At 41.7% G+C, this 25,454-nt stretch overlaps 1 protein-coding gene across 2 annotated transcripts in view; it reads right to left on the reverse strand.

Moving 5' to 3' along the window:
• COL17A1 (collagen type XVII alpha 1 chain) overlaps nt 1–25,454 on the reverse strand; it is a 65,560-nt gene that overhangs the window by 23,823 nt on the left and 16,283 nt on the right. The window contains exons 6-27 of one of the 2 annotated variants that reach the window (XM_072621500.1): nt 25,006–25,053; nt 23,803–23,838; nt 22,150–22,197; nt 21,385–21,528; nt 19,985–20,143; nt 19,065–19,136; nt 18,078–18,155; nt 17,105–17,173; nt 15,108–15,266; nt 13,197–13,286; nt 11,851–11,895; nt 9,745–9,933; nt 7,933–8,136; nt 7,104–7,133; nt 6,611–6,637; nt 5,852–5,878; nt 5,660–5,722; nt 4,647–4,751; nt 3,111–3,173; nt 2,101–2,136; nt 1,161–1,214; nt 621–656 (exon numbers count right to left, since the gene is read on the reverse strand). In XM_072621500.1, the coding sequence (XP_072477601.1) occupies nt 621–656; nt 1,161–1,214; nt 2,101–2,136; nt 3,111–3,173; nt 4,647–4,751; nt 5,660–5,722; nt 5,852–5,878; nt 6,611–6,637; nt 7,104–7,133; nt 7,933–8,136; nt 9,745–9,933; nt 11,851–11,895; nt 13,197–13,286; nt 15,108–15,266; nt 17,105–17,173; nt 18,078–18,155; nt 19,065–19,136; nt 19,985–20,143; nt 21,385–21,528; nt 22,150–22,197; nt 23,803–23,838; nt 25,006–25,053 (1,782 nt within the window). Of the gene's footprint in view, nt 1–620; nt 657–1,160; nt 1,215–2,100; nt 2,137–3,110; nt 3,174–4,646; nt 4,752–5,659; nt 5,723–5,851; nt 5,879–6,610; nt 6,638–7,103; nt 7,134–7,932; nt 8,137–9,744; nt 9,934–11,850; nt 11,896–13,196; nt 13,287–15,107; nt 15,270–17,104; nt 17,174–18,077; nt 18,156–19,064; nt 19,137–19,984; nt 20,144–21,384; nt 21,529–22,149; nt 22,198–23,802; nt 23,839–25,005; nt 25,054–25,454 lie in introns of both variants that reach the window. The other variant, XM_072621499.1, reaches the window with a different exon arrangement.

Consider the following 25,454-nt stretch of genomic DNA (forward strand, 5'->3'; position numbering starts at 1 on the left):
AGGGACAACATTCCAGCCTTCTTCAGAACCACATTCTGGGCCTTGGCAGGTTAGCTTAGAGCTGGTGGGTTAGCTCAGTGTTGGCAACAGCAAAGGATTAATTAGGCTGAAGTTGTAGGTTTGGTCTCTTGCTGGCCTGTGAGCGCCTCAAAGAGAAATTGGCCCCTAACCCTGACCACTGATTGAACTCTAATCCAAGCTGGAGACTGACCCCCAACTCAGACCTCAAACTGACTACTAGCTCTGATGAAACATTGACCTTTATCCTTTGCCTTATACCCCAGTCATACATTGACCCTTAAAGGGGCTGACTGTTTATCATGACCACAAACTAACTACTAACCATAGCCTCAAAATCACCCCTAACCTTGGCCACAGACAGTTCTAACTGACCACAAATGGTCTCTAACTCTGACCATCTGTCTTCCATATGTGTACCATGATCATATAAAGGGATTGGCCTTTTGCTAGGCACATCTCATTTTCTCCCTACTCCCCTATCCTTTAAAAACTCTAAGCTTGACTCCAGTTGTGGGAAACAATCTGTTATGCCCACGTAGGGAAGATGGAATATTTCATACAATGCAGTGATCATTGAGCCACATCATGGAGCAACATACCTTTGGGTCCTGGGGGTCCCAGTGGTCCCTTCTCACCTAAGGAAGAAAACCACACTAGCATTGAGAGGGCTGCAGAGAAGAACTGAAAGGATGTTAAAAGGACCAATGGTGATCAGCTCCTGCGCCTGTATAGATATTGTCTGTCTCCTCCTTGTCCTTACCTCTTGATTCCCTACAGGACCCACTCATTAACCTACCTCACCAGCTGATAGTCTCCACTATCACTCTTACCTGGACCACCCAGTCCATACTCATAGGATCAAAGATTTAAAGCTGTCAGGGACCAGAGAGTCAGCTTCTTCAACTCCCTCATATGATGAGACCTAGTCCTGAAGAGAACTTGTCTATAGCTACCAAGGCAAAGTGGCAAAACCTTTTTTTTTTTTTTTTTTTTTTTTACAAAGGTTTGGCTTTATCCTTCGCTTTATATCTGAATGTAATTTTGCATATTTCATATTGTACAAGGATGCTTATCTCTAAGCCTAATGAATAGCTATACTGGGCTTGTCCTCTCCTTTTTATAACTCTTCACTAGCTTACCTTTCGGACCAGGGAGACCAACATCACCTCTGAAGCCTGGGATGCCAGAAGGACCTGTAGAACCAGAGAAAATCAGACAGATATATGTTGGAAACACATTGAATAAGTAGAGTAAGTGTGAGAGGAGTGCTGCCTATGGTTGGGAACATTGGTCACTGGGAGGATTGTGGTGCTTTCAACAGTAGCAGGAACCAGGAACTTTGAAAGAAGTTGAATTTGAGATCCTTAGAGACTTAGTTTGAGATGACCAGAAGACAGCTGGTGATGTGAGTTGGCAGGTCAGAAGAGAAGTTAGGGCTGCATATTTAGATCTGGGAGTCATCTACATAGAGATGATAATGGAATCCATGGGAGCTGATGATATCACAAAGTGAGATAGTATGGAGGGAGTTGAGAAGAGAGCCCAGGACAGAACTTTGGGGGATGGCTAATGGACTTGACTTGGATAAAGAATTAGTAAAGGAAACTGAGAACTTATTGCACTAAAAAGCATAATACAGGGTGTCCCAAAAGTCTTAGTGAAGATTTAAGCTTTAGGAGCTTAAAAAGCCTACATTAAAACTTTTGGGACACCTTGTATAAAGGCATGTTTTTATTTATTGGCAGATGCTCTGTTAAGATGGACAGATGAATATTTTTCACAGTTGAAGATTTATGGAAGCAGATCATATATGACGTGGACTGGACTCCCAGTGAGATAAGGACAACTCAGAATGGAAAGAGGAATTTGAACAGATAAAATCGGGGCTCACAAAAACAGCCCAACCAAAAAAAACCCATTGAAACTAGGGCTAAAAGCTTCCAGAAATCTCTGCTATCAATGCTGTTGTGGTTTTGTTTGTGTTTTAAGTATTTTTTTCCCTCCTTAATTCAATTTCCTTTGCCTCAGGCTTCCTTTTTGTTGTCCAGAAACAACAATGGCAAAGAGAGGTTTACTTACCGGAGGGGCCCTGAGGTCCTGGGGCACCCATGGAACCTGGGAAAAAGAGGGAAGGAGATTGTCAGAAAGAAATTGGACCCTGATTTGGGCATCAGATACCACGGAAACCCGTGAGGGCTTTGGGGGAAGGTCTCTCACTGACTGATGGTGTGTGTGTGTGTGTGTGTGTGTGTGTGTGTGTGTGTGTGTGTGTGTGTGTGTGTGTGTACACACTTCCATGCACAACAAAGGCTCAAATTCTTCCTCAGCTTTTCCTCTAAAGACAACAGTATGTGAAGGTGAATTCCTTCTCTTCTTTGAAGAGTAAGCCTGATGGTTTGAGTAAATTGTTCTGGGATGTACAGTTTGCCCATAGTATGTGCTGGATGAATGAAAGATTGAATGAATGAATGAATACTGGAAGCAGAGAGGAAAAAGAGGGGTGACATAGAACTGTAACACTTGTCTATCGCTTTATCTGCAAGCAATTCATACATTCCCTGGGCAACCAGTTAATGCTAGAATGTTTCCCACTGTCAGCAAGGGATTGTTTTAACCTCAGTGATTTCCCTGGTGGTTTGCCATTGAAAGTCAACAAAGACCTGGCATCCACAGACTCAGAGGGCCCCATGTAGATTAATAAGGAAGGGTCTCAGTTCTGTGACTTTGGGCTAAGGGGATTCCTTTCTCTGGTCCTCTGTTTTTTCCTCTATAAAACAATGTGATTGAACTAAATAATCTCGAAGGTCTCTTCCAGACCTATAATTCTGCTGTAGTTTAGACAAAGACAAGGAAAGCATCTGACAAAGCCTTTCCAATCGTTAAATCCAAAAGACAACTATCGGTTCTTCTTGCTCCAGCAATTCATTTTAGTGGAATTCTAGTTGGCTAGTTCTTCTCTGCCCCTGGTTCTCAGGTTTGTTGCTCTGGTCCCTAAGGACTAATAATGACACCGGGGCCTTGCGGCATTATTCCCTGGACGCTGCTGTCTTTCTAGATAACTCAGACACAATCAGAGGTCCTGTGCTTACCTTTGGGACCAACAGAACCAGGGACACCAGGGGGGCCTTGAGGACCTGGATTGCCAGCAACACCTGAGGAGTAAATCAACAAAATGAATGGCTTGGTGATTTTTTTACTTTTGCTTTCCCCCAGAGTCTAATTCTCTCATTTGGAAAATATCTCCCAGAATCCCCAGGGTCCATATGGTGGGTGACAGGCCAAAATTCAGAGGTTTGAAGAGTCTAGTGGCTACAGCGAGGGCACTCAGCCATGAAACCCAGCTCTGGTATTGCAGGGAGGAGACTCTTGCTGGGGGGACAGCTGGCTGTTTGGCAACAGATGGAACAGTGGATGAAGCATTGGACCTGGAGTCAGGAAGACCTGACTTCAAATCCTGCTTTAGACACTCATAAGCTGTGTGGTTCTGGGCAGGTCATTTAGTGACAGTTTCCTCATCTATAACATGGGGATGATAAATAGGACTTCTCCTAAAGGGTTGTTACAAGGATCAAATGATATAACATATAAAATACTTTGCCAACCTTAAAGCAATTAATCCCTTGATATCATTAGTTAGCAGCTGGCCCTGTATACTCAAAATTCTTACCTGGACTCCTTTATCTGTGCCCTACCCAGAGGAGAACAAAAAAACCCAAACTTCTTATAATGAACTACTTCCTTCCCTTCAAACCATGAAACATTTGAAGCTTTTTGTCGGGGACTGAAGTTTGGAATCCCTAAATGAGGGAACAACAGAGCCCTTTAGACTTTGATTGACTAGAACCCATCATTCACCAAGGCAGGGCACGGTCCTGAAACACTTCCCTCCTTCCTGGAAACCCCCACACTGTGGAGGCACAATATACAATCATCAGTGAATTCTCCTCATTACCACAGATCTCTGAGGCACAGCAGCCAGGAAGTTTTTAGGTTTTTTGTTTTGTTTTTTTGCCATTTTCAATTCATCAATCCTTTAGTCAGCATTTATTAAGTCCCTATTATATGCCAGACACTGGGGATATAAAGAAAGATGTGAGATAGTCTCTGCTTTTAAGAAATTCACAGCCGAACTAGGCTGGAGATAGAAATTAGATGGCTAACTCCAATTCGTGGAGGTTTCTCCAGAATTTCCAGTTCCTCTGCAATAGAACAGCCTCAACGTGGATGGGCTGATTTGCTTTTAATCAAAAAATACTGAAATGCTCCAGTGCTGGTTTTATGTCCCTGGAGGCCCAATGAGTTGCTTTTGCATCCTCTAGACAAATTCCAAGAACTGAACTTGCTTTCTGACTCCTACCTCAGCTCTTCCACCTACCACATTGGCTCTTGACCCTGACTTTTCCACTTCACAAAAATCTTATTTCCTCTCTCTCCTTCATTCCCCTCCCAGAGACCTTTCTTCATGAGGCTGGAGCAGGGGGAAATGTCTTGGATTTAGAATTTCTGTTCCTGGTTGGTGGGAAGGATGATGGGGGAGAGTGAGAACACCTCATCCCACTCTTCATCCCACTGTAGTTACACCACTGCATCCTCAACTTTCCTGGGGTACAATGGTTTTCTCTTACCTCTGTCTCCTTTCTCTCCAAACCCAGGGGGTCCTGGTTCACCACGAGGCCCTGATGGACCTTCTTGTCCTCTCTGACCCTTGAGTCCCTCCAAGCCAGGTTCCCCTACAAACAACAAGAAAGCGCAATCATAAAACTACCAACCCATAGCTGCAAGACTGATGTACTTGAAGTCAGTAATTATGAATTTTGAGAACTGGAAGAGATTTTGGCAGCCACGTAGTCCACCTCACTGTACCATGCCACCTCCAAGGAAGGCGACTCCCCTAGTTCTTGATGTAGTGCGTTCCATTTTGGGATCACTCAGCTTGTTAGGAAGTTATGGTTGTTTTACATGACACCAAATCTAATTTAGCTCTTTACAATTTCTATTCAATGCTTCTGATTCTGTCCTCTGGGGTCAAACAGAACAAATCTGATCCCTCTTTCACGTCACAGCCATTCAAATACTGAGAGCTGTTATGTCCTTCTGAGTCTATTTTTCTCTAGGCTGAAAATCCCCAAGACTGAACTTCCTCTGACATAGACTCAAGGTCTTTGATCTTGACTGCCCTCCTCTGGGAACTCCCAGGTTGATTCATTTCCTTCTTAATCTGTGATGCTCAGAACTGTACACAGCACTCTAAATGAGGTCTGATGAGGGCAGATGATTGAGGGATTATCTCTCCTTATTCCTGGAAACTATTGGGCTAAGCCCAAGGTTGTATTAGCTTTTTTGGCTACTACATCACACTGTGGATTCAATTTGAGGCCTAGGTGAACTCCTGCCTCCAATATTTAACTAACAGTGTTACCCTAGGCAAGTTAATTAGTCTCTCTGAGCCCAACATTCTTCATCTATAAAATGGGGATAATACTTGTACTTACCTCACAGATTTGTTGTGAGGCTCAAATGGAAAATGTTTCTAAAATGCTTTGTAAAACTTTAAAAATACTCTTTGTCTAAGTTGTTTTTATCATTAGAACAAAAGTTTTCAAGAGTGAAGAGGGAGGAAAAGAAAATCAGTTCTTACCAACACTGCCTTTCTGTCCCTTTGGTCCTTCTGGGCCTGGATGACCCATAGCCCCTGGGACACCTGTGAATGCATAAGAATGGTTATCCCTCTATTTATTCCACCAGTGGCTGGAAGCTGAGATTGAGCAGGGCAAAACCCCAGACATAACATTACTGAGGTTTGGCAGAAAGGTGACCATTGTTTACACACCTGGAACTCCAATAAGCCCTCGGTCTCCTGTAAAAGCAGAGAGGACAAAAAAGAAAACTATTAGCTGAGGATTAAGGTTCAGATTACTTTACAGGAGGAAAACAGAGTGTTCTGAGACTCATCCAAATACTTCTCCCTCTACATTTCTAGCTAGAATTTCTTTAATGGGTTCTTAGGTGCTGCCCTCTAGATACCACAATTTCAACTGGAATCAGCATCCATAAGGAAGACCTTGGAAAGCAGAGAATTTCCACCTCATTGCCCTCAACCTGGGGATGACTGGGATCCCGAAAAAGGGCTAGAGTCAAGGACAGTTTAGCAATAGGATATTGTAGCTTTGACTGGACCCCCCCCCCCCTCCAAGTTCCAAGGACTGCCAGAAATTGTCAACAACAGCTTAAGCCAGTGAATACCTGAAAGTGGTCTGGAGCCTCTGGGCCCTAGGGAGTCCTAAGGGGTCCAAGAGGTTAAAACTATTTTCATAATAATACTAAAGAATTTAAATTTCTTATATGGTAAATTTCAATAGATATAACCCACATAAACCAAAGCTCTTTGGGGCAGGTCCTCAATAAAAAGGATTCTGATATAAAGAACTGAGAATTTCTGGACTAAGCCAATGCCCCAACCTTCAGAAGGTTCAGCTAATGTTGAATGATGATGAATGAGTATGGTGTTATATAAATTTCCTAAGAATGCCTGTCTGATTTTCCTAAGCCATCAGTTTCCATCAAAATAGGAGAACTTCTCCTCACTCACCTTTTGGGCCCTGAATTCCCATATCGCCTGAAAGAAAACAATGCCAACATTCTGAGATTAGGTCATATTAGAGTAACATCCATTTAACATATTAATATCAAATCTCTTAGGTATAAACATCTGATTTTAAAATAAACAGATTTGAGTTCTGTTCTCAGTACTACCATTGACTAATGGGTAACTTTGAGTACTAATCTAGGCCTCCCTTTTTTCATCTGTAAAATGAAGGACCTAGAGATTTTTTAGTCCTCCCAGCCCTAATAGTTTAGATCATATAACATAGATATGTTTAACTGTCCTGCTCTTCAAACTTAGATCTGAAATGAGAAAAGAGATATAAAAGGAGTAAAGGAGGGGAAAAGGGTTTGAGAAAGTAGGAGAAAATAGGGGAAAGGGGAAAAAAAACTTTTCTAAGGCTTTAAGAAAATCAAGCCCCAATCCCAGGTAGTTTTCCTGGAAACAAGGGCAAGGGGAAATGATCTGTTTGTAAAACCTTTTGGTCCAGGGTTTCCTCGGAGATTTCCTAAAATAGAAAGCAAAACTTGAGTTAATATAATATCTTTTTTCTGCTTTGTTAGCCCTAGAATAAAAGGGAGACATTGAAATATAATGGAGAGACCACAAGACTAGGTCTGGGGTCTAGTTGGATATTGTCACTAATGAGTTATATAATCTTGAAGAAATCGCTTCCCTGCTGTCTCATTTTCCATATCTGTAAATACATCCTGCTTACCTGTAAGGTTGTTGTAAAGTTTAAATGAGATAATGTATGTATAGATATAATCATAAAACTGCATAAATGTGAATTACCATCCAGTAGAATGTAAGATCATTGAGGGCAGAGACTCTTCCTGGCACCTATTGGGGTGCTTAGCACATAGTAGGTACATAAAATTATTGTTGATTGATTGGTAACAATCAGAGTCAAAGCTAGCATGGAGCCAAATGGAGCTTTGCCCCTGGGTGCCAACACTGGGGTTAGGGATTGCACTTCCTTCAGGTTTCCAAAGAATAGTGTGAGGAGGCAATTATTCCTAACTGCCAACCCCAAGGTCGCATCTCATGGGACCTTGTTCAATCTCCCAGAGACCTTAATTTTTATGGAGGGGAAGGGTTGGGATTCTTTGGGGATGTATCATACCAAATCATTAACACTACACTCATGGTAGAACTGTCCTTTCTACTTCTCCCCATCGTTACCTCTCCCAATTTACCCAAGGTTCAATTTTGATTAACTAACAACTTTGATGACAGTGATTCATATTTAGCTCTGAGTGTCTTATCTCCCAGCCCTGTTAGGCTCCCCCACTGGATCTCCTCACCTTTTTCTTGTTCTATTTGTATTCTGTTTTTCACAAATGCCCAGAGAGCCTCCTGACTGTGGCCGTCCAGCTCACCAGGCCCCCCACCAACACGGGAGACGGCGAAGCTTCGATCTTTGTTTATCCTGTCTTCATGCTGTAACATGCTGGTGTTAATCTTCTCCAGGTCATCCACTCGAGCTCTCAGCTTCCTCACCTCCTCCGCTGCAAGGGGGGTAGGCAGAAAACAAGAATCAGACAGATTACAGGTTTATTTTATAGGGCTGTTTTGAACATCAAATGTAGGTAAAGCATATTTGAAGTGTCCCATAGAAATACAAGTTGGGTTATTGTTATGAGAGAAAAGATGTTGGGATAAACTTTTACCAGTAAGAAAGACCTGAACATGGCACTGAAATCCTGAAGACTTCAATGATGGTAGTAGGGCAGTAAGTCTCCATGCTTTGCCCTAGCACCTGCATTTTAGCTGGGGCAGATTATAGCAAATTAGAGAGGAAAAAGGCGTCATGGAAAGAGGACTGAAATGGAAGCCTGAACCCAGTGAATGAGATACTACCTCTCTGGGACTCAGTCTTCCCAGCTGACAAATGGATATAATACCTGTTCTGATAAATTCAAAGAGTTCATTGAGATAATGGAAATGGAAACATTTTGAAAAGTTTTTTTTTTAAAGGACTGAAAATGCCTGACATTAGTTACTAGGTTACTTCTGCTTCTGCTACTACTACCACTCGTTCAATTGTTGTTCAGTGGTGTCCGACTCTTTGTGACCCCATCCAGGGATTTTTTGGCAAAGACATTGTAATGGTTTGCCATTTTCTTCTCCATCTCATTTTACAGATGAGGAAACTGAGGCAAATGGGGGGAAGTGACTTGCTCAGGGTCACACAGCTAATAGTGTCTGAGGCCAGATTTGAACTCACAGAGATGAGTCTTCCTGACTCTAGGCTTGGCATCCTATCCATTGCACCATTTAGCTGCACTACTACTACTACTACTACTACAACTTCTACTACTACTACTACTAGTTCTACTGCTACTACCACCACCACCACTACTACTACTGTCATACCACCTCCTCTTTTTCTTCCAGGGCCCTCTTTGCTGAATCCTCCTCCTGTTTGTCACCTGATACATTGCTCCCTTGTGGGTACCCTTCCTCCCCACTTCCTTTTTCTACTACCCCATATGTGTTGCCTTCCTCCTTTGGAATGTAAGTTCTTTGAGGGTAGGGACTATCTTTTTGTCCTTTATTTGTATCCCTACCCCTTAGCAGAGTGCCTGGCACATAGTAAACAAAGCTTAACAAATGTTTTATCTATGTACCATCACCAGCACAGGGCATGCTAGGTCAAATAGCAGCACCCCAGAAGTTAGGAGTTCTGGATTATAGAGCCTGCTCTACCACGAATTCACCACATGACTTTGGGCAATGCCTAAGGTCAGCTAGGTGACTTAGTGGATAGAGTGTTGGGCCTGGAGTTGGGCAGATCTGAGATAAAATGTGACCTGAGACAATCACTAGTTGTATGACTCTGGATAAGTCACTTAACCTCTATTGACCTTAATCCACTGGAGAAGGGAATGGCAAACCACTCTGGTATCTTTGCCAAGAAAACCCATGGACAGTATTGTCCATAAGGTCACAAAGAGCTAGATGTGACTGAATGACCACAAAAAGGTCCTTCCTAAGACTTGAGTCTTTTAGATTCTTGTTATAAGCATGAACATGCATATGGAGTCTTTCCCACAGGAGAGTCTTCCTACTTCTGGTAAGTTCTAGAGTTTGCCTTTGCCGTTGTCATCTCTTACCCAAAGCAATGAGTCCGAAAAGCAATCCAAGAAGCAACAGCCAGGCCAGGAGCAGGCCTAAGAGCCACTTCCACCAGCTGCAGCAAGAGCCACAGGGACACCAGGCAGGGGCAGCCCCAAAACCTGCACCACCGCCTCCTCCGCCGCCTCCTCCTGCACCGCCAAAACCACGGTCTTCTCCTTGGATTTCTAGGGAAGAGAAGGATGTAGGCCATCCTATTACAAACCTTTGAGTGACTGTCTTTGCACGTACCAAAAGAAAATGAAACTAGATGGATGGGAGGAAGAAGGACAGAGAAATATTCAGAGAGTTTCTGAACTGTTTAAAGATGTGTTGGCATATTTTTCAGAGAGGAAACTGATGTAGCAGAAAGACTGTGAGACAGGGAATATGGAGACTTGGATTTGAGTTCCAAACATGCCATTTATTAGCTATTGCAATCTTAAGTAAGAACTTTAACCCTTTAGGGACTTAAGTTCTTCATCTGTAAAATGGGGCTAACCAAACCTTTCTTGCTTACCTCACAGAGTTAATGTGAGACTCAATGATAATGCAGAGTTCTATGGTGCCCTAAGGTTTACAGAGCACTTTCCCCATGTCAACCCTTTGAGGTAGACAGGGCAAGTATCATCATTGCCATTTTATAGATGAGGAGACCAAGACAGAGACAACATTAAGTGATTTGCCAAGGAACAAATGGGTAGTAAGTGAACCTAGGCCTCCTCATCAACCAGGTCTAGCACTCGGTCTATAATTCTACCATGTGGCCTTACATGTGGTCAGAATGACATAACTGATGTGCCAGTGTCTTTTATACTGCAAATTCCTTACAAATGTACTTTAAAGTTATCATATATTTTAATTAATAGGAGTAGTTGGCATTTAGGTCCACTTGAAAGTTTGCTCAATGTTTTACATACAGTAGCTCCTTTGATCCTTGCAACAACCATATAAAGTAGGTGCTGGTATTCTTTGTATGTTATGGATAAGAGAACAAAGACTTCAAGATGGTGGGTGAGTTTTTGAACATCATGGTTCTTCTGGCAAAGCTAGGACTGGCTGCCTTGCAAAGGGCCTGAGTTGCTAAAGATCCTGGGAGTTGTATTTCTTCTCATGTAGTCTCAGAATGTTCCTTCTCAATCTAGAAAGAAATACAACTAACTCCCAGAGTCTTTAGCGACTCAGGTCCCTTTGCAAGGCAGCCAGTCCCAGTTTTCCAGAGCCTTGTACCAGAGGCTAGTAGGTGATATAGTGGATGGTGCTCTGGATCCAGAGACAGGAAGGCGGGAGTTCAAATCTTAGACACATAGCAACCATGTGCATAACCCCGGACAAGTCACTTCACCTTGGTCTGCCTTAGTTTTCCACAACTGGAAATAATAATTGTACCTAGTGCCAATAATTGTACCTAGTGAGAATCCTGGGGTTGTAAAAGTGCTTAGCACAGTGTCTTGTACAGAGTAGATGCTAAATAAATGCTTATTCCCTCCCTCTCCACACTAGTAAAGGACTGAGACAGGAATCATACCCAGGCCTTCCATATTCAGCTGTTAATCAATTGCACATTGATTCTGAACAAACCCAATTCAACAAACATTGGAAAACTGGAAAGCGCTAGACACTGGGAGAGGATGAAAACAAAACCAGAAAGAAAGTGTTTGCCTCTTGGAACTTATATTCCACATGCTTTCGACATTGCTATTTCAAAATCCAGATAAAAAAAATTTTCAAGCCTTACTACATACAGGGCAACTTGAAGGTTAGATCCATGAGTTATAGCAAGATTTTTTTCCTTAGAAAGGACTTGCTTCTTGAGTTTTATGTGGGAGGGTTGTCAGGTGGTCCCTCTGAAGAGTCATAGGGTAGACCATGTTCTCTCTGCTACCCTATCACCCCTTTCCCCCAGGCTTAACTCTGCGATCTCCAGAGCAGTCTTCATTTAAATCTATGTCTTTATTCAAGTAACTCTTTAAAAAATTCTGGTCATTTCCAGAGTATTCAAAGACTATGAGGGTCATTATCTAGTCCCTTAATGGTCAAGTGCTCCTCCCCTCTGTTGTAGGTCACTCCACCAGGGAATAGGCATGAAAGATGATGTCTCCTACCTGCATAGGTGGCTTTGTCCTTGGTGGATGCAACTTTCAGGCCTCCTAAAATGAAACACACACACACACACACACACACACACACACACACACACACACACAAAGATTCTGTTGTTTTATTCTCTCACAGAACTAGAAAAATGCTCACAGGGAACAATTGTAAACAGATATATCAACAGTTAGTCAGTTGGACCTGGAAGCTGAACTTTGGAATTTACAAAAATATGAATGAGATGGGCTAATTTCCTTTATGCTACTGTTGAAGCAAGGGGTTTGCTAAACCAATGAATAGTGTGACAAAGGGGAATGGCTAGCCTCTACTCATACATAAAAGCCCACACATTTCCCTAGTACCACTTTAAGCAGTAGTACTTGAACTCAGAAAATGAAAATTGAAAATGATGCCTATATATTGGCTAAAATAGTTGGACAAGATTCTAGGACTTATAGCTCCAATCCTTTTCCCTGGTTCCATCAGCAGTGCTGTTATGGGTACTAAAAGAAGCCACACTGCTTCCTTTGAAATGTTTTATAACTTAGACTTTTCAATACCACATGGTCCATAATCAATGCCATAATCAAGGCAACTTGGTGACATTTTATTGTATGGAGTTTTTTTTCTTTCCCTCTTGGTTTGGACCTATGATTTCTTCAGCGTGGGGGAAATCTTAGGGTGGAAACCTCCTCCACAATTCAGGTTGGAAACTCTTTTTGTAACAAAGTTTTAAAGAACTGCATGTGTGTCTTGAGTGGTCACTAGTATGAGTCAGACCAGGACCTGAGGCCAGGCCTCTCTTGGTGCTAAAGTTGGAACTCTATCCACTAGAACATGCTTTTGTATACGTTACACATGTACAAACTCAATTATCCAAAGAAACCCAAAGGTGGAAAGCAATTTGCCACTTTGAAATTTACCAGTGGAAAATGTGTTTTGCTATCAGGTTTGAAAATTAGTGGTGATCCTTCCCTTTTTACAGAGATGGAGGGTTATGGGTATGGAATGTTGCATATGCTATCAGACACAGTTGAAATGTTCACTGGTTTTGTGGAATTGCCTTTTCCCCATCTTTCTTTTGTATGCTGTTACAATGGATGGTTAGCTGAGTGGAGAGGGAAGAGAACTATATCTGGAAATGAAGGTGGTATAAAATCAAAAGATATCAGTAAGAAGTTAAAATAAAGAAAGAAAATGATCAGCCAGCAAGGCAGGGACAGGCAGTTCCAGATTGGAGAAGAGGAGGAAAGGATACTTCTTGTGGTGCAGCGGTAAGACTGGGCCGGGGGTTAGGCAGGTAGAGGGCTATCTGACCCAAGTAATGGCAGCCAATGAGCAGATCTGTTCTTACCATTAGCTTCAGACTTGAGACAGGAGTCAGAGATATAGGAAGATGAGATTGCTTGCTTGTCTTTTTTCAGAGTGTCTTCTGAGAATGAAGCTGAAGGAAGACAGAATAGTGAACATCAAATCTGGGAATTTCTGAAGTACCTGTGATTTTTGGTAGCATAGGAAACTCCCTCCATTAAGAGGGTGGTAGTCGGGTTGTGATTCACATGAGTCCTAGGGCACTGTTGGAGGCACTGACCAGAGTTGCAGCAATAGAAAAGTCAGGCTCAGCATTCGAACTCAAAGCTTGCCAACTGGTAAGCACTACATCTGCTCTGTCAGGCTGCTTCCATGATGGGCAAACACGTATGCTTCATTTTCTGTTCTCTAGGAACTGTCCTCTCTTTCACTATTGTGTTTTGGCTTTGGTCTTAGGAAGGCAACAGCTATGGAGGAATGGTGAGTGCTTAAAGGTGGCCAGATTGGCTTAGAAGAGTTCAGACATGTGCCTGTCCTTTTCCCCCTAAAAGAATGACTTCACTAAAGTTCAAGAATCCTATTCATTGGTTCTTAAAGTTATTGATCCCCCTGCATTGACTTAAAACAGTGTTCCCCAATGGGATCTCTGGGGAGCTTTGGAGTTTTTTTCAAGGGATCAGTGAATGGATATATGAATCCATAAATAAGTAAATATAACTTCCAAAGACAATAAATAATATGCCATATGTATTTATCTATTATGTCAACGCATGGAGGATTTGTGATTAGGGGGCAGCTAGATGGTACAGTGGATAGAGTGCTGTGCCTGGAGGCAGGAAGAACTGAAATCTAACCTCAGACACTTACTAGCTGTATGACTTAGCCTCTATCTGCCTCACTTTCCTTATCTGTAAAATGAAGATTATAATGGCTCCTATTCCCAGGGATATTGGGAGGATCAAAGGAGAAAATAATTGTAAAGCACTTAGCATGGTACCTGTCACATACTAAGTACTATATAGATGTTAGCTATTACTGTTATTATTTTATCAGTGTAAAAAATCTCTGGTTGTAAAGAACTGCCTGAGGCTCAGAGAGCTTCCCAGGGTTACATAGCTAGTAAGGGCCACAGGCAGGACTTGAGCTTAGGCCTTTCTGACTCCAGCTTCAGTACTCTCTCCACTAGGTTACACTGCCTCTCACGTGATTATGTATGTATTTATGTACACATATGTATATTTACATTGACAGATGTTGCTATTTTTCAAATATATAGAGATGCTATCAGATTAATAAAAAATAAATTTATTTGAAAGTGTTACTGAATATATTATAGCTTTGTGTTATAGATTGTCTTAATCAATAGATACCAATATTGTTATGTGATGGGTCCACAAAAAAATTTTTTTACACAAAAAGTTGCTTATATTTGAAAAGGTTGAAAATAACAATAACTCTTATTTGTATGACATTTTAAGGTCTGTAAAATATGTTACCTATAGGAGTTTATTTGATCTTCACAAACATCCTATGAAATGGATGCTAATATTATCCTTGTTTTGAAGATAAGGAAACCAGGGCTCAGAGAGGTTAAGAATTTTCCCCCAGAGGCACACAGTTGGTATGTATATGGGAAGGAATTGAATCCAAATCTTCTGGACTCTGTGTCCAACATGATATCCATTATGTCATACAGCTTCTTTGGAGCCTCAAAGTCACATTGTTAGCAGCTGCCCACAGTGGGAACAGGAGCTAAAGTTTTTATCCTCATTTTATCCAGTTTTTGTACTCAGGTTAGATCCTGTGACTGCCTCCAAGTTGACAATTTTCTGTTGAATGAGATTGTGGCAGTTTTGTTATTAGAGTGCCCACAATAGTCCATACCTTTGGGATTCCTATCTCCTGGATTTCTCATTTCTTCCCCAAATGTCATCTTCAAGGGGTCTGCACTTACTTGTGCTGAGCCCGGTGGTGGAAGCAGTGAAGACTTTCCCACTATCCTTGGTCATGATCAGCAGCTCCATCTCTTTCTTGGCTGGGGCACTGTCCTTTTCCAGCAGCAAGAACTTACAGTCCTTGCGTAGCAGGTCATCACTGTGGGAGCTGGTGGCACCTGCTGGAAAAGAGGCAGATGTGGATGAAGACAAAGGGAGGGAAGAAGAGAAGTTATTGAATCAAAAAGCACTTATTAAGTGCTCACTATACATGGGCTCTACACAGGAGACAATATGTATATGTGTGTGTTTGTGTATATACAAGATACATACAAAGGACGCAAGGTAAGTTTAGAAGGGAAAGCACACAGCTGAAAACCCAGTGAAAAGTTTCTTTAAAAAGTGGGGCTTCAGCTGAATCTTGAAGGAATCAGGGGTTTTAAGAGGGAAAGATGAGGAGGAAGAATATTCTAGGGATGGAAACAACCAATGGACAGGCATAGACATAGGAGATGGATCTTCCTGTGTGAAGAAAAACAAATTTGCCAGTATGGTTAGACCACAGAGTGAGTTTAGGGGAATGATAGGCAGGAAGTCCGGATGATAAGAAGAAGCCAGATTGAAGAGCTTTAAATACAATACAATGGAGTTTATATTTGACCTAGACATAATAGGGAGAAAAGAGAGGAGGTAGAGAAAGCAAAACCAAAAAGAGGAAATAGAAAGGGAAAGGAGACAAGGGTGTCAGAGAATAGGAAAGGAGGAAGGTGAAAATGAAGGCCAGGAATGATAGAGGGAGAAAAGATATTAGCTTCTGTGACCCCCAGGAGTCCTCTGTTCAGGAACAACAGCACTCATATTAATGATAATGAGAGCAATGATAGTAATAATGGAAATTTACATCATGCAAAACACTTTATAGTCAACCAGTGATAAGTCACTTAGAAAACCAAAGACACGCCTAGGGAACCCATGGCCAGCTTGGACCTCCAAAGCTCAGTCAGCTTTCTAAGACACTGGGCTGGCACACGCAGAGCTGGCTATTCATCTCAAGATTTAGAGCTTCTACCAATTGGGCAAATGATGCAAGATCCCCCCATTTAGGCAAGTCTGGTTCAGGAATATATGGAAATAGCCACGGGTTAGGCATGTCCTAAGGCGGGTAAGGCTGCTACATAAACTGGTGAGATTGAACACCTTCTGAACACTCCATACTCCCACCCCATCCCCTTAGACTCCTGGGATGGATATCTGACATTGAGAAGGGTTATGCAGTGTTAGACCCTACCCCTCCAAAGCAAGGAGGCCAAGGGTAGGAAGGGTAGGCAGGATCTATGAGTGCCTAAAGGCCAGCAGGGTTGCTTGGGGGAGCCAGGTTGATCCTCTAGAATGGGCCTGGCTCTCTCTTTAACAGAGCGTCCAAGCTAAAGTAAGATTTCCACTTATTGGCCGAGAGATCATTTAATGTCTCATATGTTTGTAGTATGTCAATATGTCTTGAAGGTGCTATGCATCTGCAGCCTTCAGACCATACTAACATATTAGTTGACATGTAATAGTTTATAAGTTAAGCAACTCAGTGAGTTAGGGACTTTTTTCTTTTTCTTTTTTGGTCCAGACTTACAACCCCTTCAGGGTAGAGAGCTCCCTGGTAGTGAAGTTCTTCTTGCCAAGGCAGATTGCTAATTGGTTTGCAATTTATCGTTTTGGATTTATGGGATCACTGAGAGGCTAAGTGACCCACCCAGGTTTCTGCTACAGGTATTTTGTTCCCATTTTATGGATGAGAAAACTAATGCTGAGAAAAGGTAAGATTTGCCTATGATCACACAGCTATTAAATTGGAGACAGGATTGAACCCAGGTCTTCCAGTGTCCAATATTAGCACTCTATACACAATAACTTGCTTTCTACTCAGCCTATATGGAATTTGGCTATGGAGTTAGGGAGTTAATATTCCTTTACTCAAGTGTAACCATTCTCTCCCACTATAAATCTGTCTTCTGGAGACACTCACCTGCAGAGGTGCTCACCCCTGTACTTACAACAGTAGGAGACTGGGTCATATTTTTCTTTACACCATACACTATAAAAGACAAACCAACAGAAAAAAGATCAATGTGCAGGTAGGTGCCTATTCCAGCCCACCTGTATCTGAGCAAAGCCCAGCAGAGAGACCAGCTCAAAGCTACCTCACTGGATGAAAAAGTATACAAAGAAATCAACTTCTCAAATACATGTGGCTATGAGATTGGGCTACAGACAGCGTACATTGCCTCCTTTCATCACAGCCCTACCAGCCCTTTAAACCTAGCTCAAGGACTCCCTCCTCCATGAAGCCTGCTTGGACTATTTCATTCTCCTCTGATGTATGTACCATTTCTCTGAGGTCTTATAGCAAGACATCTCTTGTAACCCACAGTTTAACATTTAACTGGGAGCTATCTTGTATTCTTATTTTTAATTGCTTCATACCTCTGAGTTGTGTCTCAAACTAAACTATAAACTTTCTGAGGGCAAGGATTCATTCTTCCACTTTTTTTGTATTTCCCAGAGTGCCCAGTAAAGAGCTGAGTACCTAGTAAGAGCTCCACAAAAAAATACTTTCACATTTTGGCCAAGGCTTAAATAAGGATCCTGGGCTGATGAGACCACTGATCTGGCTTGTTTATCTGGGAATTTGCAGAGCAGACCCAAATTGGGCTTCTAGGCACCTTCACGCTGCTGGGCATAGACTGAAGGGCTGCCAGTTCTGCTTTGCACAGCACCCCTTTCTGAGCTCCTTACAATATCCTGGCATATGCTAAGGTGGGCGCTCTCAGCAGTGTCTCCTCAATTGCTTTTAGGTACAGTGTCTGTTGAGTTGGAGAAATGGAGAAATTTCAATGGACATTTGGGCCTGCTAGTGAAGGTGCTGAAACTGGGACACATATATGCACTCTGTGTGGGTTGAATCCTCTGCCCCTGAACTCCATCTCATGGCCACTAACCTGTAGAAGTGGTGGTGGTGGTTGTTCCATGAGCCAACGTGGAAGAGCTGGGAGCCAAGTTGTTTTGGACGCCAAACACTGTGAAAGGAATTTAGGAGAGCAAGTCAAGGAGAGGCGCGGTGATTAAGAGGGGAGCTTTTGTCCTGCCTCCTGGGAGGATGAATGGAGAATCAGAGAAAGATGTAATAAAAATTAGCAGGTAGTTGATGTGTAGGAAGAGGACAAAGCAGTTTGGAAGAAAAGGGATTTGGTGTGATTTTATTTGTGCCTATATTGAGATCAAAAGTCAATTTGGCAGATGAGGAATCTAAGGCTCGAGCTCATGGAAACAATAAATGGCAGGGCTGAGATATGAGTGCAGCTCTTCTGACTCCAAGACCATCTCTCTTCCTCTTATGTTGTGATACCTTCCAGTGGAAGGTAATGCAGAGGTGTCCTCAAATACCCTTTTCCTAAGCTAGGGCCTTCAGAAACCAACAGATTCTCTCTCAACAATGAACTCTATATAGAAAAAAAGTTTTGCCTAGTTAGAACTGGAAAACTAGTTTATCTAGGTTCCCTCTTGGAAGCAGATTCCTTTTGTGTCTTCATATTTCCTTTATATTTTCCTCCTAGGTCTAGGTTAGGTTCAATGCATAAGGGACTCACTGGCAGGGACCCTGCTTCCACTGTAGGATCATAAGACCATAGATTTTGATCTGGCAGAGACCTTAGATGTCATCCAATCCAACATCCTCATTTTTCTAATGAGCCCTTACAGGTTAATTGACATCATAGGGGTAGGTGTGTGTGTGTGTGTGTGTGTGTGTGTGTGTGTGTGTGTGTGTGTGTGTGTGTGTGTGTGTGTGTGGGTGGGGGGTTAGTCTGAGCCAACGAGAAATGACATACTTTCTGGGAACCATTGATAGATCCCTGACAAGGAAAGAATTCAGTTATGTGTTGAGCATTTTGCCTCTAAAAGTCAGTCAGAAAAAGATGAGTACTGACCTGAGGAGCAGGTGCTGAGCCCAGGGTGTAGGGTAGGTGAGCAGGATGCCATATTGTTGGGAACACCAAACACTGAATGAGGAGACAATGATTAAAGTTATTAGTTGATCTAGTTAGAGACTGGTCCACCATGGGACAGGTGTCAAATCTTAGAGGAGCCAAGGGGAAGCTTCAGTTGCCTCATCTGTAAAATGGGAACAATAATAGTAGAGATTGGATGATCATTAATCAAGGGTATTTGCAGGGAGGAGATTCTGATGCTTCAGATGGGGGGGTTGGATTCGATGACCTTTAAAGCCTCTTCCAATCCCCCCAAATGGACTAAGATTCTATTAGTTTGTAAGCCTATTGTAATGGAAGAACATTGTAACGGAGCAAATAATACCTGGGACTTTTTCTTTAAAAAAGAAAACAACAAAAAATAGATGCTGTACTTAAAATCACAGAGTCAAAGCTTTCTTTGGTGGTCTTACTCTGGGACACAGCACATCAACAGAACACTTGGCCCAGCTCCCTGCCTTAGGGAGGTAAACTATTAGCTTCCCCACTTTACAGATGTGGCAACTGAAGCTCAGAGAGATTAGGTGATTTGTCCAAGATCAGAAAGCTCAGAAATGGCGGAGAGGGCATGAGGTATCATCCTGACTCTTTGGTTAGTTTTCATTCAGAAAACTCTTTCTCCTCCATGGTCTTTTTCAAACCTAGTAAAAATATAATGGCTATTCAGTGAGAATGTCTTAAATAAAAATTAATCCATGTACAGGAACTAAATTTCCTTTGGAAGTGTCAAACAGGTATATTTTGAGGCTGAGGGACTTGGGGAGTTTGTCTAAACTGTGGCAAGTTGCACAGGTAGCCAATCAATATCCAAAATAAAAGAAACCCTCGAAGATGGTAAATGAGATGTATTGTTACTGTACCTGATCCTGCTGAATAAGCATTTGTATTGAGGAGAGAAGAACTCTGGGCTGCCATGTTGTTGTGATAAGCTCCCATGGATGAACCAGCAGGCAAGGTGGAGGACCACATGTAGGAGGGGAGATTAGCATCCATGATAGTTGTATCATAAGTGCCTGATACTGGGAAGCACACAGCAAACATACTTCAGTATTAAAAGAATCAAATGCCTCCTAAAGCTCTGCCATGGAATGACAAATAAGGCTATTTTTCATTCTCCGTTATCTAGCAAAGTGCTCTGAGAATTGGGTTTTTTTTTTGCCTAGAGCAGGAGTTCCTAACTTTTCTTGTGCCATGGATCCCTCTGGCAATCTGGTAAAGCCTATGAACTTCTTCTGAGAATAACATTTTAAACACATAAAATAAAATATATAGGTTTACAAAGGAAACCAATCATATTGAAATAAAGTTAACAAAATATATTTTTCTAAAAATGAGTTCATGGATTCCAGATTAAGAATCACTGACCTTGACCTAGGATTTCATCACTGGAGGAAATTTTTGGTTTGAGTGCCCCCTCATCTGTAACTTAGAGCATTAGAGATCTGTCTGAGGCAGAGGTTAAGTGACTTGCCCATAGTCACAGAGTCAAGATGTTGTCTGAGAAAGAATTTGAATTTTCATCTTCCTGACTCCAAGGGTATCCCTTTCCCTACTTTATCTCTTGTCTCTCCAAAAGTAGGCCTTTATAAATATTTGCTAATCTGAAACTGTATTTATGAATGTTAATATAATCTGAAATGGATTAAATAAATCCCTTGCCTTGCATTGCCATGCTTTCCCTCCCCTTCCCTGTTCTTCCCTCCTCCCACCCTCACCCTTATTTGAATTAATGCTGCCTTTGATTTGCCTAAGTTACCTGCACAGAATCATAGACAAGAGCAGTTCTTCAAGATAGATTATACTAGCAATAACTAATAGCTGCTATCCCTGTAAACCCTGACATGTATTTAAGACAAGCAAAAAAGTCCTGTGCTTACCACTAGTTCCCCTTGGCAGTCTGACTGCTTTCTTAAAACTTAGAGTTGTCCCCACATGCCCAGCGCAGCATGGTGTCCAAAGTAAACAAACCTAATCTTGTGCAGGATAGTCTGTGATGAGGGATCATTCTTCTTTCGAGAAACGAAACCTTTATTAGGTATTGGGATTAGGCCAACGATTTAGGGGGGCTGTTTGGCCAAACTTGTTTGCAAAGGACACAGCCTACAGTTTTCTAACGCTGCAGAAAAGAGAAGGTACTGATGCTCTTTAGGTATGAATCACAGCTTGAAATTCATGTCAGGGCCCAGAGAGTTTTCCTGGGCTAAGACAAACCTGCTTCTTTTGCTGACAGTCCCTTTACCTCAGTTTCTCTGGCACTTACCTGACTGAGAACTCTCGGTCACCATCTTGGTTTCCACAGTAGCCTTCTTGGGGATGGGGAGTGTGTTGGAGGAGTTCCGAGTGGGACTCGCACTGGCTGATCGGCTTCCCTTGAGCAAACGTTTCACATCATCCAATTCTGTCCCTGGTCAAGAATCCAGAAACATTCTCATTAGTCCTATGACTCTTTCCTAACCCCAGCTGTCACAGGGGATATTTGTTACATGCTGACTGTTTGGGAGGACGGCAGTTAGAGATCCACAGGAACATTTTTGGAATGTCCTTTGAGCTCTGCATTGAACAATTATTTGGTGGGTGGGGGCCAGACTTGGGATTTCACTGGTGTAGGTAGCACCCAGTAAGTAAACTCCCTCTATCCATGCGCCCTCAGTATTGGGGTGTCTCCTGGACTCATTTGAAGGTGAACAAAAAATGGCTAAGAAATGAGGCCCAAGTTTTCTCTCATTCTCTCTCTCCCTTTCACCCCCCTCTCTCCTTTCTCTCTTTCTCATTCTTTCTCTTTCCCCCTCTCATTCTCTTTCATCTCACTTTTTCTTTCTCTCCCTTTCATTCTTTTGTTCTATCTTTTGTTCTATCCTCTTTCATTTTCTTTCTCATTTTCTCTCTCTCTCCTCCTGTCTTATCATCTCTCATTCTTTTTCACATTCTCTCATTCTCTCTGTTTCTTGTTCTCTCTCTTCTCTCTTTCTTGTTGTCTCTTATTTACTGTCTTGTTCAATCTCCAGTAAGAGGCTAAACAACTCACATCGGGTAGATGGGGAAGCACTTTGCAGGCGAACACGAATTTCACTCTCTGAAAAGGAGAAGAGAAAAAGACCATGAAAGAAAGGAACATGATGAATCTGGTCCTGCAAAAAAAGTGATGCTCTGGGAAGTCCCGTTTCCCACCCAGCATGAACATGAAATGACCATTAGAGGCAGTGTAATTCACAAAGCTCTTGATTCAGTAAGAAAAGAAGCTCTGTTTATTGACATTCAGAAGGGTTCAGGAGTTTCGGGAGATGCTCTAAGGTCATGTGGCCAGACTCAACTAAAATTCCTGATGGGCAAACCAGCTCTAGGACAGGGGATCAATAAAGACCCTGTTTGAAAAGGATTGAGGGCAAGCAAGCTTTTTAGGGCTTGAAGAAGAGCTTACTCTCCTGCTTCCTGAGAATCCTATGTGTTGGAAAACCCTAAAAACAGGCTTGTTCACATAACTGTCTTTGTGGAGAAACAGCAGGGAAATAAAGCTGTATAATTTCTTGTGTTATCATCAGCTTGTTATCAATAGGCTTGTTACATGTGTGAAGTTTAGATATCTGGAGCACCCGACCAAACTTCTGAACTCTATAAAGTTCACAACATGTTTGGGTTACTAATGATAATCGAGACCCTACAACAAATTTGCCTCGGGTCTTTGGAGAATGTTGAGAGAGTCAATGGTGTACTCTAGCTTTGTTGAATGATAGCTATTTTTATCTAGTGCTTTTAACTTTGCAAGGTACTTTGTACAACCTCATTTGAGACTCACAATAACTCTGTGATAAGAGCAGATATTATCATCCCCATTTTACAGATGAGGAAACAGTCCCAAGAAGGGCTAAATGACTTGCATGTAATCATACAACTGGTAAGTGTCAGAGGTGGAATTCAAACCCAGGCCCCCCTAACACTCTGTCTATTATACCATACGGCTTCTTATCTAAACCTGGAAAAGAATTGTATTCTTATCATTTTTTTCTGCTTGCCAAGAGTAGATTTCTCCAGCTGATTTAAGGGAAATGTTCCTTTCTGATGAACTTGCCTCTTAGGAGGTGGTGAGATTGATAAATTACCATAGAGAGTTCTTCTCATCTAACTAATGAGAATAAAAGGGAATATTTTTCACCATCTGAAGCATGAAAATACAATTAAAATAGATAGCCAGGAATAAGAATAATCACAGATCACATTTACATAGTCACTTACAGGTTACAAAAGGGAATTCTATGTAGAACAATAACCCTGGTTTGGAGTGCAATGCTACAGCAATGATGCTAAGTTCCCGAAGGCAGGTCCTATATTTAATTTTTCCTTTATATATTTTTTTACCTACAGAAGGCATTGCACATAGTGCTAGACTAATGTCTGTTGAATTGAATTGAATCTTGAGATTCAAGGCAGAGAAAACCCTTTACATCTAGTTTTTTGCTATTTGTCCAAAGCCTGACCCACAATGTTGCTGAATCACTATTAAACCCCATCTTATCATGAAGGAGCAAACAGACCAAAAAAAAAAAAAAAAAAGATGGTCAGAAGATTGTAAACTACTTGAAAGCAGGGATTGTGCCTTACTTCTCTTTTGCATGTGCAAAATTTTATAGAAGAGGGCGGAGCACATAGTAGGAGCTCATTGAATCCAGCAATTTTAGCTCACCTCGAGTCTGGCTCCGTCCTCTGGTGGAAGAAGATCCTGGGGGGAAAAGGAAACAGTCTCAGACATGTCTAAGAGAAGCTACAGTTAAAACTGAACAGTGAATACTAGGTACATTGCAGGGTGCTGGCTTGTCTAGGTAGGAGCTTTGTGTAATGCATTGTATACAGTGAATAATAACAGCAGTCATTTACACAGCTCTTCATGGGTCACAAAACACTTCACATACATTTGACATATTCACACTCATTTAATCCTCACAAGTTTGTCTATTGCTTATGGTCTCAGGGAGATACGTGAGTCTCAGAGAAGTTAAGTGCCTGACAAAATGATCACACCTTGAGCTAAGAGCCAGAGTCAAGATTTTAAACCCCATTCTTCTTATCTTCAAGTCTTATATTTTGTCCAGTATAATACACTGTCTTGTGGTACTTAATAAATGCTGTCCATGTGCAAAAGTGGTAGGGAAAGTTAGCATTTACCCAGTTAATTTAGTTTGTCTAGAAGAGGGACAAATGTTGATTATAGTTTTAAAAAGTCAGTTAGGGGATTTGAATTGTATAGGCCAGCAGACTACAAGGATTGAATAAATTCAATTATAATAATTTGCCAAGTTTTCCTTTGTTTTTCTCTTACTTGGTTTTTTTTTTCCACTGCAAGCAGAGAAATGCGAACCTTTCAACATTATAAGAGCATCATTAGTTAACGTATGAGGATAAAAATACAACAAAGGGTAGAAAGGTATTTAAGATTGTGTTGACTTTTGGAAACAGTCTAGGACTTGGCAAACCAGAAAAATGTGGCGAATTTTGGAGGAAGGTCATTTAAAATATCAGGGTCAAGTGATAGGATATATATATTGTTTGGGATTGTTATACCCTAGTACATCTTACTTCTAGGTTTGTCCTAATTCTATTTTGGAAAAAAAAAATCCCCACATTTTAGTTTGTCCTTGGGATGCCCTTGGCTTAGACAAAATGTAAATGTCTGACTTCATGCTGGCAAGTGAATATGATTGACTATCTATGAAGATACTTCAGTGTGCATGGCATTTAGAATAGGTTACTGTATCTTCAGGACACCTTGATGGTAGAATAGGGTCAGGGTGCTTCAAGAACAGCCATCTAACATATGATGTTTCCCTCCTATGGCAACTTCCCATGACCATGCTCTCTCATTTCCACTAGAAATAATGACAGAACATACCAAGTTCCTTCCGAGGGTATTCTGGAGAGGAATTCCCACTGGAGCTCCCTGAGGAAGAATCAAACAGTTAGCATAAATGTGAGTGTGGACAAGTGGGGCTTCTGAGAGGCTTACTCAGCATAGGGTGGTACATTTTGAGAAGAAAATGAGGAACGCTTTTCACCATCAGCTCTCAAAGGAAAGACAAATGATAGATAGATTTATAGAATAAATAGTTAATATCTTCCATTGGATTGGGTTCATTCTGGTTGCTATTCTAAAATTGGTCCTGCCATTGATAGGAGTTTCAGGCAAAGAGGTGTTCATCTTTGTGATGAATTTCCAAGGAAGGAGTCATTCTTACTGCATGCCCCCCCCTTTCCATTTCATGCAAGTTCCTTCTTCTTACTCTTACTACAGTCACATCAGCATGGGACCCAAGTGTTTAATAAGACATAAAAGTGCTCCTG

The sequence above is a fragment of the Notamacropus eugenii genome, chromosome 1 (assembly GCF_028372415.1).
Source record: "Notamacropus eugenii isolate mMacEug1 chromosome 1, mMacEug1.pri_v2, whole genome shotgun sequence".
In the NCBI taxonomy this organism is placed as follows: domain Eukaryota; kingdom Metazoa; phylum Chordata; class Mammalia; order Diprotodontia; family Macropodidae; genus Notamacropus; species Notamacropus eugenii.